General features: G+C 48.4%; 5 protein-coding genes across 5 annotated transcripts; 2 read left to right on the top strand and 3 right to left on the bottom strand.

The window, feature by feature from the left end:
* Positions 1–201: 201 nt before the first annotated feature.
* On the bottom strand, positions 202–3,826 carry N7520_000796 (peroxidase/cytochrome P450 family protein; the record flags this gene model as incomplete). The annotated part of the gene is made up of 7 exons (XM_057134731.1): positions 202–528; positions 590–716; positions 778–2,953; positions 3,003–3,195; positions 3,294–3,342; positions 3,414–3,511; positions 3,563–3,826. The coding sequence occupies 7 exons, from the start codon at positions 3,824–3,826 to the stop codon at positions 202–204; spliced, it is 3,234 nt and encodes a 1,077-aa protein (XP_057000667.1).
* Positions 3,827–5,498: 1,672 nt separating this feature from the next.
* On the top strand, positions 5,499–6,552 carry N7520_000795 (trans-2-enoyl-CoA reductase (NADPH) TSC13; the record flags this gene model as incomplete). The annotated part of the gene is made up of 3 exons (XM_057134730.1): positions 5,499–5,535; positions 5,593–5,808; positions 5,873–6,552. The coding sequence occupies 3 exons, from the start codon at positions 5,499–5,501 to the stop codon at positions 6,550–6,552; spliced, it is 933 nt and encodes a 310-aa protein (XP_057000666.1).
* A 666-nt stretch (positions 6,553–7,218) lies between these two features.
* Positions 7,219–8,329, bottom strand: N7520_000794 (putative alpha-1,6-mannosyltransferase subunit; the record flags this gene model as incomplete). The annotated part of the gene is made up of 3 exons (XM_057134729.1): positions 7,219–7,446; positions 7,514–7,947; positions 8,041–8,329. The coding sequence occupies 3 exons, from the start codon at positions 8,327–8,329 to the stop codon at positions 7,219–7,221; spliced, it is 951 nt and encodes a 316-aa protein (XP_057000665.1).
* Positions 8,330–9,486: 1,157 nt separating this feature from the next.
* On the bottom strand, positions 9,487–10,170 carry N7520_000793 (mitochondrial 54S ribosomal protein bL28m; the record flags this gene model as incomplete). Its single annotated transcript, XM_057134728.1, has 1 exon — positions 9,487–10,170. One exon carries the CDS (start codon positions 10,168–10,170, stop codon positions 9,487–9,489), a length of 684 nt encoding a protein of 227 aa, XP_057000664.1.
* A 307-nt stretch (positions 10,171–10,477) lies between these two features.
* On the top strand, positions 10,478–11,982 carry rvb1 (RuvB family ATP-dependent DNA helicase pontin; the record flags this gene model as incomplete). The annotated part of the gene is made up of 3 exons (XM_057134727.1): positions 10,478–10,621; positions 10,698–10,917; positions 10,970–11,982. The coding sequence occupies 3 exons, from the start codon at positions 10,478–10,480 to the stop codon at positions 11,980–11,982; spliced, it is 1,377 nt and encodes a 458-aa protein (XP_057000663.1).
* Between the last annotated feature and the right edge of the window lie 234 nt (positions 11,983–12,216).

Raw genomic sequence — 12,216 nt, 5'->3', positions numbered from 1 at the left:
GTTCCAGGTTTGAAATTAAGTAAAAATTGACATTTGGATTGCAAGGCCAATTTTCATACCACAACCCGGCGGATGCTTGCACGGATCCCCAAAGCAACTACGAATATGACTGCGATGCTACCCGATGCCTAATTCCGAGATTCATTCAAAGAAAATTATACATGACTATACACAAAAAACCTAGCTAATCTTCACATAGTCCTAGCAGGTGGGTGTGGGCAAGGCACCGTCCCACTGCACTTTCATTGACACTGGGTATGGCGAGTATGCACTCTGCTCGGCATCCATATACATCGTGATGCCGCCGGTACTTGGAATCTTTTTCAACTGTCCCTGTGGGCCGGGAGCACGTCGAAGATTCTCCAGCTGTCCGACAACCCGAAGCATTGTAGGGAGAGCAAGCTGGCACATTTCACGCCCAATGCAATGGTGTGGACCGAAGCCAAAGTGGGTATACTGACTCAAGTCACGATCCAAGCGGACCGTCTCGGGATCAGGGAATGCCTTCGCATCGTGACCTGCAGAAACCTGTGACATAATTTGGTTAATGTGCATTTCGTTTTTACTCGGAAGGCGAATATAGACTTACCAAATTACATATGACTTGCTGGCCCGTCTTCAATGTCACCTTTTCACCATTGTCTTCGACAACGGTGGGCTTCACAACTTCCCGAAGTAAAGCAACCGTTGACCGGATACGTGCGCCTTCCATAAAGCTATTTCAAGTTAACATTAAATCCAAAAAAAAGAAATGAGACCAAGAATTGTGGCACTTACTATCGCAGAAGAAGTTCATCAGATTCTGGAGTTTTCTCCTTAGACAGCCGTTGAATCTCTGCAAGATGGCAGGCATTTTCCTCCTCGAGATAAAAGTCCAAGCACTGCATGAATAGCTGAGCCTGGTTGGCCATCATCGAAGTCGCCGAGGGGATAATATGCGTCCACACAATTTCCTTCGGAGGCAGCTTGCTGTCGAGAAGACGCTGGATCATATGCACACCATAGTCACTAAGGACATCGTGACGATGAATCCGACTCACAATATTGGCGACGAATCCAGCCTTATCGACCACCTCAACATTAGCCATGACCAGCTCTCCAAGCTGCTGTGCAACCGCGCGAGAAGCCTGCTCCAGCTGGAAAGACTTGGAAACGTCCACATCGTAAAAGATGCATGTGAAGACCAGACTCAGAATTTGAAACAGCTCGCTCTCGGTAAACACACCACGGGGGTTTGACTCTGTCTTGAGCGGCAAAGAAAAGATATTGGCGCAGAAATGAAGTTGTGCGAGATTGGAAACATCACGACAGATATCCACCTGGTTTGCACTACCCACTTTGTATGAGTTCCGCTGCAATAGTTGGATAGTGATCTGTTCGTAGAACTTCCGCACTTCGGATACCCATTTGTCTCGGTACAGAGCACCGCCGATCATCTTGCGAGATGCCGCATTTGCAGGACGATCACCTGAAATCATGAAGTCGCGTCCATATGGGTGGCCATCACGACTCAAGAGAAACTCCAACATCTTGCCCCAGGTCACTTTGAAGCCTTCCTGGTCCCCCAGAATAGCCTTGCAAGCAGCATGGGAATTGATCATTTGGGCGATTGGAGTAAAGCTAGGTGCGGCAAAGCTGTATAGTTCACTCTTTCCGAGGCCTGTGAGGATCTTCTTGTTCTCGCTCGGAATAACCATCGGGAAATGCGCGTAAACAGAGTTTCCACGGAAATGATTGGGGAATGCCCGCAGAGCCAGTTTATAGAAGCAATGGCCAGAGTCCACGTTGTTATCGAAATTGATCTCGTTATACGCCCAGTTGGTCAGATGCTTAGGAGTGTAGTCCACGGTGTAGAAACGATCTCCACGAACCAAAGCAACCGCATCCGAAAGGATGGCTCTGGATGTGGTATAGTTGGTACACAAACCACTGCCAGGAAGTACGGGCTCTTTTGCATCCTCCACGATGAGACCGGGGTAGAGCTCCACCAGATCAGGATGATCGTAGAAGTGGCGGAGCTGGTCAACAATCTGCGGGTCAGAGTTGATCTCTTCGAAGGTCTTGTATGGTGCCAGGTTAAAGTAGTCTCGGAACTCATTCAGTGTGGCCAGGTTCCAAGACCGTGCCTGTTTCATGCCGAGGACTTCGATGGTTTTAAAGACGGTCGGCACATTCGATGCTCCGAAAGCACCGGCGACATCCTCAACGCTCTCTTGGAATATCTTGGCTAGGTCATCATCATCGTAGGTACCATCTGCCTTCCGGTGCAGGTTGGCAAAGGGACGGTCCTCTGGGTCTTCAGGAAGCATTGCCTCCCACCGACCAAGCCCTTGCATGAATTGCGGGATACTCAGCGTCTTTGAGTCTTGACCCTTGAAGATCTCCTTATACATGTTCTCCGACCACTTTTCATCACGGGCGGAGATGCAAGAGTGCCATCGATATACAAGGTTGAATTCTGCCGAGACCTGGTTTCCAGTGGCCTGAGCTGGGGCCGAGCCGAGTAGGCCGTCTTTGATCTCTGCTCGGGGGTCCAAACTCCAGTCACTGTTAGTCCGGTTCATGTTGAGAATCGTTCGGACATAATCCTTGAGAATGATGTTGATGTAGAGACCACAGGTGACCAAGCGTGCCGTCTGGAAGAGATCATTGTCCCATGTTGCGTAAGCTTGCTTGTTAGATGCGTCCGGTTTAGTGAAACGGCCACCCTCATTGATCAATGCCAAATTCTCAGCCACATGATTGTGGAAGCGATTGAACATGATTAGCAGAACACCCACACCGGGTGGGAACCCAAGGATACGTTTTGCCGAGAAGCTATCGGGCTTCAGCTTACCATCCTTGAAAGTCCTCACCGCGTTCTGCTCATCTTGGTTATTACCATAGAGAGGACCCAGGTCAAGATAAGACGATGTCAACGATGAGGTACCAGTTTTGTCTGTCTGGAAAAGGTCTGGAAAATTGTTAGTCATGCCACAGCGAGTGATACAATACAAGCCTACCATGAATAATAATAGATGCTAGATAAAATAGCACGCTCGAAATCTTGTTAGGGTGCTCCTTGAACTCTTTCCGAGCCAAGAGTGTATCAAAAAGGGTTTCTGGGTCTGGTCGGTCAACAGGCTGCATGATCGTCGGTCGAACTGATCGGGCATAAGGAGTGCCTGCAGCACCAATGTTCGGCCAGAACGGGTTCTAGAATTCTGTCAGTGGGTGTAATCAGTTTTTCAGTTGAAGACTGGGTAGGATAGAGTATGAGACTGGGTGAAAGACTGGGTAGGAAGTGGTCATACATTTCCAGATCCATCCGCCTTTCGATAGGAGGATTCACGACCAAGATACCTATCGTTATCAGAATGAGTTTTCTTCAGAAGCATGCGACATTTTGAAGCCGCAGTATCCATGTCACTCACGAGATTGGTGGATGCTGCAAGTCTTTCCATAGAGTACCCAAGAACGTGTTGGTCAATTCATTCCCAGCCTTAGAGGTCGAAGGAAGACCAGCCGCAAGCTATTGAAGAGTAAGCATCTGCTTTTTTTAGGTTAATTAAGACATATTAACCTGAATCACTCGTTCCATGATGTACTCCCGGTCCTTCCAAGGTTCGCCGGTTACTGCATCCTTGGCAACCTCGACAATCGCCTTCACTTCTTTCAAACTGATATTGCCCAAATCCTTGGCTACACCAGTAGTGGTGGCGCCTTTGATGTAGGTACCATCACCAGTTTCCTTGGGCAAGGGCCTCAATGATGATGCAATGACTTGTTCGATCTGGGAAATCTTGGTCCCAATGCCATTGGCAAAATGATTGGTATGTTCGGCCATGGTGATACAAAATAAGCACGATGAAATGTGAGAGAAAACGCCGACAAGATCCTTCTATTTAATCCAAAAAATTAGCATTGCGCAATAATTGGCATGATAAATCGTCATGGAAGTGACTGCCGGGTGCAGAAGTTGTTATCGGCTCGTTCAAACAGAACTCCACTTTGCTCATGAAACAGATCACCTGAACTGATCAAAAGACTTGGTTTATGGTTTGAAACTTACCAATATGGCAATAAGAAAGCCCTAAGAAGTATATGCCGTGTGCTGCGGCAAATCAACACTTCCCAAGGTAACCCACGGGTAGTAAGTATAGGCCTTGAAGAGAAAAGTAAAGCAAATTTAATGGGGGTGCCGGAGGGTAATGGGACGATTATAGCCGTTCCCAAGTGCGGAGTATCCCGACTGTTAAACGACTAAAGTACAGCTGAATAGCCTCCAGCCCGTTCTACAGTAGTTCCATTATCCACTCAGCAGTCAGCCTTGAACTCGTGTTGGTCCGTCAGCCTGAACGCCACAACCCTAAGGCGCCAGCTGGTTGTGGGTACAATGCACAGGCAATGACAGCCGAAGACGCCCCACTCCGGTGGAATAGACTGGACTGCTTTTAATTCGTGTATCAATTAAAGCTGCAGAAAGATTCTGTCAGCAAATTTTAATTCATTTGAGACCCGTGTTCCCCTGGGCAGGACATTCGGGGAAAGTCAGCGATGAAAGGCCGGTTTATCCAGGTTTGCCCAGGTCGGCCCTAATTCACCTGGGTTATGTATGGTGAATAAGCCTGGACATAATTGGCGCGTGGACGGGTTCGGCTTACCCAGTGGCGATCTGCATTTGGTGGGGGCCGCGTCGAAAGGCTCGGCTTGAAGGTGTGTATTTTCTTATCATACCATAATTCTGAGTCAATGTGTTTGACACAGCCTATCAATGTCTCCACTAGTTCACAATTTAGCGCTGTATTGGTGGCCTAGTCAGGGGTGGCCTAGTAGCTGCCAGGCGTTGATTGGTGACGGGTTCGGCCGGGTTAACCGTGATAGCAAGTAACAAGCTGCGCCCCCAATCAGACCCGAAAAAAAAAGATTGATCTAGAAACATGAAATGATCATAACACCTCGGCAAGACGGAAAACTTCCTCAAAACCATATCAAATGTAACTTTTGTGGGGTATCATCCGTCGGAGTTAAACTTTTGTTGAAATGTCATATCCGCATGGAATATGCAGAACATCGTGGCTTTTATCTGATTCCTCCTGTTACGTTTCAGGTTGAAGAATATCCAATATTGCCTTGAATACATCTAAAAGACGGAGAAATAACACCGGAGACCGGTTTTATGCTCATAATGAACTTCTCAACAAGTTTTGGATAATCGGTCACACTCGAGTCAACGAGTTCGGCTACTTAGTACAAAAAATACAACATCCTTGATACCACGAATTTATTAATAAGGGTTGATATCAGTCAGATTTACTTAATATATTGATCCAATATGTAGGTTCAACTTAAAGGTGACTTTGACTCTCAAGGCCTAATACTTTATATATACTTACCTCGGTCTTGCCTTAAGGTGTCAATGTCACGTGTGCCCCATCCATTATCGATCGACGCGAGTGGTGTTCAACAATTTCCCCTGCAACCTCAAAACTGATTGCTGGAGCTTGCAGTTAATCACAATGGCTCCAAAGATTACGCTCACCGTTGAGCCGCGGGGTATGTTGTTTGTTATATCCTGCTAAAACATAGACTTGATCAATTAACAATATTTAGGTAAACCCATCCGCATGCTCCCAAAAGAGCTCACCATTGCCCTCGATGCCTCTGGTGATGACCTTCACGACATGATCGCTCAGATCTCCGGTGTCTCTAAGCATCGTCTGCGTATCACCAAGGGAAGTGACCGCTCCGCTGTTCCCAATGCGAAGGACATCACCATCGACGACACTGGTCTGCGCAACTCCAGCGTGATTCACGTCAAGGACCTTGGTATGCAAGAAAAAAAAAAACCGAAAACTCTCTACACCACGCTCAAGCTAATGTACTACAATAGGCCCCCAGATCGCATGGCGTACCGTCTTCATCATTGAATACCTCGGTCCTCTCCTGATCCCAGCTCTCTTCCTGTTCCCCCTCCGTCCCCTCCTGTACTTCAACTATGACACTCTCCCGGACCCTTCGGACCTGCAACTCCTTGTCTGCGCCCTTCTGACCATCCACTTCCTGAAGCGCGAGTTTGAGACCATCTTCGTGCACCGCTTCAGCAACGCCACCATGCCCGCCTTCAACATCTTCAAGAACAGCGCCCACTACTGGGCCCTCGCCGGTTTCAACATTGCCTACTGGGTCTTCCGCCCCGACGCAGCGGCCGCCAGCGCGGACTACAACCCCGCACTTGTATACGCCGGTCTTGCGCTTTTCGTGTTCGGTGAGCTGGCAAACTTGAATGCTCACTACGTGCTTCGAAATCTGCGTCGGCCTGGTACCACTGAGCGTGGTATTCCCTCCGGATTTGGGTTCAGCCTCGTTACCTGCCCCAACTATATGTTCGAGATCATTGCGTGGTTGGGTATCTTCCTGGTTAGCCAGCTGAACTTGAGTGTGATTCTCTTCACTCTTGTTGGTGGTTTGCAGATGTGGAGCTGGGCGTGGAAGAAGGAGAAGCGCTACCGCAAAGATTTCGGAGACAAGTACAAGAAGAAGAAGACTGTTCTCCTCGCCTTCCTCTGTTAGAAGCTGGCAGTTAGCGCTTTCGATTCTCACGTACGGGATGAATTTCATATAATATCTCGGGTTGTACCGAGCTCGACAAAGACACGGCTACATCTTTAGGTAAGTCACGGTCACCTTCTGCACTTTTTGATCTACCAGTCTACCTGCTTTGTCTTTTTCTGGTTTGAATCGCCCTACTTTTTCATGATGAGAAAAATTGGTCCGTGTTGATGAGGCGGCTTAAGACCCCGCTGCTTGACTACAACCCATTTGCGAGAAATCGCGTCTCTGATCCTTTCGACTTTCAATTGCGTATATAACTGCATCATGATTATCCATGTTCATCTCGAAAGCTCAATACTGACTGTTCTTGTCAGCAACCCCAATCAGGCCGACTAGGCGCATCGTTACGTCCTATTCTCGAAGGTCTTTCTCATGAAGCATGTATTCTATTAGTGAACATAAAGAAAATAATGACCATGTTTCCTTTCCTATGACCATATGCATGCCCATGACGATTGAAGCACAAGTATCCCGCTGTGTGTGCAATCATTTATCACGCCCAAAACACCCAAAAACGCCGTTTAGATCAGACAAGGTCAGTATGAATCAGAAGGCAAACCCGAAAGCAGTAAGTCTCTTCATCAATAAAGAAAACCAAAGAAACCAAGAAAGAGTATTGAGAAGTTAGCCACTCTTGATCTTCTTCTGCCACAGCATGTAATAAGACTCCATTTCAGGACAGTCATTCGCTTGGGCCTTATCACATCCCGGGAATCGAATAATAAAGTCGCCATCATTATAGGTACCGTCGGGACCAGCACTAGTCGAGTCTTTGCTGTACGCATTCAGCACACGCTGAGGAACAAGAGCCGTCCGAGCCAGTACAGTCGGATGCCATTGCATGATATGATCCTAGCAAAACAGAAAAAGGTCAGTTATACGTTCTATCCAAAAGTCTTCTAGATTTTGTCAATCTTACCAATCCATGAATCTCCGCCTTTGCAAAGTTATAACTGCGAAACAGCGGATCAAACCACAAGTCCAGGAAATAGCGCGCAAAATCCCCATTCTTCAGCACGAAGCTACTGGGACTAAGATCTTCGCTATCTTGTGTAGTGATGAAGTCGATATCCTGTTCCTTCAAGTGCGAGAATGTCCTGATGATACTATCGGGTGGAACGATAGGTATATCCTTAAGAATAGTCGCTTCAAGCTTGCTTCTGTCCAGGAGGTGTGATTTGAGGGATTTGGTCGGGTTCATGATGAGGGAGTGCGGGCTCAAGTAGAAGAAGTATGCAGCGTGAGGATAGGTAGCCACTGCGTGGCGGACGGCTGGAATCAAAGCCCAGCTTTTGGGTTGGTCACCGACTGCTTCATCATAGTCGGATTGGCTTGCGAAGAAGTTCGTGTAGCCTGCGAAGAAGGCGATGCCGAGTCAGCGGAGCTCATGCTAAAGGAGCTACCTGGCTACCTAGCTATCGCCAGAAATTCTAAGTGAATACGTACCATGTCGCTTTGCATAATCTTCGCGATTGGAGATAATCTTATTGATGTAGCTCTCGCTGAAATGTTCACGATCCAACAATGTCACAATGACCACACCTGCCGTACCAGCCGGCGCCGCAACAGAAGACGAGCTCGAGGAGAGGTGAGTAAGGAGGTAGAGGAGCGAGAGCACAGAGAAGACAATCAAAACGAGTGTCTTCAGCTGTTTTCTGCGATATAGTGGTAATCGAGAAGAGCGGGCGCCTGGCAGGGCATGTGGGTTCCTTCGCGGAGGCAATGCGAATTGCATGGCTAGCGTGTTATCCCCCGCGCTGGGGAGCTGAATGAGGACGCAGCGATTCGTAATAGTCAAGTGAGATCAGGGTCTAATCATCATAGAGAATATCGCAAGTATCTTGGAAGAATAATGCCTGAAACAAAATGAGTAGGTGAGTAGGTAAGGTGTTGTTCCAAGGATCCAATGACGAGACCGAATGCGGCGGGTGGGTCTCGCATGCTAACGGCCTTTGCAGCCTCACCAATCAACATTGACCGGTTTTGGTTAGTTCGTTGATTGCAGTGATAAACGAGATTTGGGTTTCATGTTGATTAATTTATTTCTTGGTTCATCTCGGATCCCGGGACTCGGATATTATGACCGTTGTAGATCTCTCTCACGGCCTAGGTGGTCCGTCACACTGATTCATTCCCTCGATATATATATTTGTTCAAATACATACACATATCTCTGCATACTACTACATAGTACCTATTACATGGGTATCTTCTAAGACCAAGGGTTTCAAATGCATTGACGTATAGGTAATCTCATACATATATGTCCTTCGGATACTGTATCTGAACACTGAAGTTTTTCAGTTTGATTATCTTAGCCCGAGTCCACCACCATATCTGTTCCTCTTTAGGTCATTCAGTATCTAACAATCTAACTAGAGGGTCTCCAAGAGCACCTCTGCATCCCACAAGATCTCCTCAGAGATTAATCCATCTTACCTTATTCTTAGCTGTGCAGAAAATTCATATCTCCTCCTGAGCTCTTTGTCCCTACTTCGACGTATACTTTTCCAAACAATGAGAAACAATAATGCCATACCACGCTTTCTACACACGCTTTGGTCCGAAGTTTTACCAGAAGCCTAAAACAAATGGGTACTTAAAGCACGATTGGATAAGGCTAGAACAATGAAAACGGATGATATTGGAGTATAAATACACAGAAGTTCAAGTTTTAATATGCACGCCGAATCGCACTCATGCGAAGAGATCACCACATTGTTCGAGGTAATATCGAAGACACGGGTGGTTGGTAAAAAGACAAAGGTAGTGGTGCTCAAGTAGGGTCCAGTTCGTCGCAATAATGGTACAATGGAAGAAGCGCCAGCCTCCAACAAGAGGCATCAATTCAAACATGACAGCTCCTCCAGCTATCTAGCTGAATCAACTTACTTATTCCGCAAACTCAGCATTCTGGGAAAGCTGGGCAAGCCTCTGAGGGTCGACCTTGCCCTTCGGATGGGGCCTCGTGAGCTGCTTGATGTTGAGTCGCTCATCAATCTTGGCTTGGATCTCCGATTCCTTGCTCTTCATCCACTCTTCAAATGACTTGGGTTCCGGGATTCCAAGTCTCTTGCGCTCTTCCCGGAATCGTTCCTGGATAACCGGAGTCTGCATAACCTTCCACCGCAGTTCCCATCCGAACATGCCGAGCTCCTCGATACGGGCAGGCTTGTCGCTGAGGAGGTAGTTGTCGAGACCACCTTCCTTAATGATTGTCCGCAAAGCCCGGCGAGTGACCTTAATGAAAAGATCTTCGCCAAGCGCTTCGCTGTGGATCTTCTTGCGGCGGACGTTGGGCTTCCAGCTTCGTCGTGTCTTGCCCTCGTTGCGACCCTTGGAGATCTTGTTACCAAAGCGGATCATGGCACCTCCGTAAAGACCGGTATCGGCCTGCTTGTACCATTGTTTAGGTCCGAAAGGGTAGGCTGGGATGTGATCGGGGAGTGTCTTGGTGGTCTGTGGTGCGAATGTTGTGGAGAACGAGCGCTTCGGGGCCGATAAAGAGAGGTTGCGGAAGGCCGATGCGAGAGAAAAGTTGCCGACCATAGTGGCTCTGGTATTGACACCTGCCATTGCGGAGGGATGGACAAGTTCTGGGTGGTGAACTCGTTAATTTGTGGACTTCAATATCCCGTGGTAGAGAAAGCTGGAGTTGGGAAGAATTTGGGGGACGCTGACCGCCTTCAGCGCGGCTCCGTGACTGGCGCAGATCCCTTACTCGCGAATTTCGGGAAGAGCATTAGACCTGGGAAAAGGACGGCTCATCGCATCACTGCTTAGCTTCTTTGTTTGATTTTGAATTTCTTGTTTTCACTCTCCATTTCATCTCTCCTATCCTGCATATTTTCTTCAAAGGCTCAAGAAGCCGAATTTGCCCGTCATGGTCCAGATTAGTGAAGTCAAGGGAAACTCGCGCGAGAACAGGACCGCCACGCACACGCACATCAAGGGTCTAGGCCTGCGCCCCGATGGCACCTCAGAAACATCTGGTGATGGATTTGTGGGACAGGCTGCTGCCCGTGAGGTAAGTTAGAACTCCATTGAGTCGATGAGAAAGAATATACTTGGGAAACTGTAACTGACAGTACCTTGCTTTCCAGGCATGCGGTGTGATAGTCGATCTCATCAAGGCCAAGAAGATGGCTGGCCGAGCTGTGCTGCTCGCTGGTGGCCCCGGTACCGGAAAGACAGCGCTTGCTCTTGCTGTATCACAGGAGTTGGGAACCAAGGTTCCTTTCTGCCCGATCGTTGGCAGCGAAGTCTACTCTGCGGAGGTCAAGAAGACAGAAGCTTTGATGGAAAACTTCCGACGAGCAATCGGTACGTCATACATCTTTCAAGAGCTTCTAGTGCACGACTAATGCAATAATAGGCCTACGAGTCCGGGAAACAAAGGAGGTTTACGAGGGTGAAGTGACAGAGTTGACTCCGGAGGAGACTGAGAACCCGCTGGGCGGATACGGACGTACCATCAGCCATTTGATCATTGGGCTCAAGTCTGCCAAGGGTAGCAAGAAACTCCGTTTGGACCCCAGCATCTACGAAGCTATCCAAAAGGAGCGGGTTACCGTTGGAGACGTTATCTACATTGAGGCCAACACTGGTGCATGCAAGCGCGTTGGTCGCTCTGATGCCTACGCGACGGAATTCGATCTTGAGGCAGAGGAGTACGTGCCTGTTCCCAAGGGAGAGGTTCACAAAAAGAAGGAGATTGTACAGGATGTAACCCTGCATGACCTCGATATGGCCAACGCCCGGCCACAAGGTGGACAGGATGTGATGAGCATGATGGGCCAGCTGATGAAGCCCAAGAAGACCGAGATTACCGACAAGCTGCGCCAAGAGATCAACAAGGTGGTCAACCGATACATTGATCAGGGAGTGGCTGAGCTTGTTCCTGGTGTCCTCTTCATTGACGAGGTTCACATGCTTGACATCGAGTGCTTCACATATTTGAACCGTGCCCTTGAGTCCTCCATTTCTCCCATCGTTATCCTTGCCTCTAACCGCGGTAACACCGTCATCCGAGGCACCGACGACATCAGTGCGGCCCACGGCATCCCGCCAGACCTGCTGGCCCGCGTCCTCATTATCCCCACTACCCCCTATAACTCCGAAGAGATAAAGACCATTATCCGACTCCGTGCCAAGACCGAGAATCTCAGCATCACCGAGCCCGCCCTGGACAAGATCGCCGAGCACGGCACCAATATCAGCTTGCGGTATGCTTTGCAGCTGCTGACCCCAGCAAACATCCTGGCCCGAGTCAATGGACATCCGGGGGGAATTGAAGCGTCGGACGTTGCCGAGTGCGAAGATCTCTTCTTGGACGCGAAACGCAGTGCACAGATTGTCGCCCAGGACAGCAGCAAGTTCTTGGCATAGAGGGAAAGTGATGGAGTTCTATGTCTGTATACCATGGGGTATTCTTTTTGTTTATTGAAAAGGCGAAATGCGCTCTTAAGGCCTGATCTTTATGTTAATGCTATTGATGTAACCCTTGATTTCGGAGATTTATGCGCTTACAAAAGCCAGAAGTCCCCCTTTTTCCCGGGCCTTTTTTCCAGTTTCAAATATCTTGCATGAAGTCATGAACCAAGCCGTGATCTACGCTTCGTG

Source organism: Penicillium odoratum (assembly GCF_028828045.1).
Source record: "Penicillium odoratum strain IBT 22623 chromosome Unknown utg000001l_segment0_segment0, whole genome shotgun sequence".
Taxonomy (NCBI): Eukaryota; Fungi; Ascomycota; class Eurotiomycetes; order Eurotiales; family Aspergillaceae; genus Penicillium; species Penicillium odoratum.
Note: the sequence above shows the minus strand (reverse complement) of the source record. Positions and strands in the feature narration are given on the sequence as shown.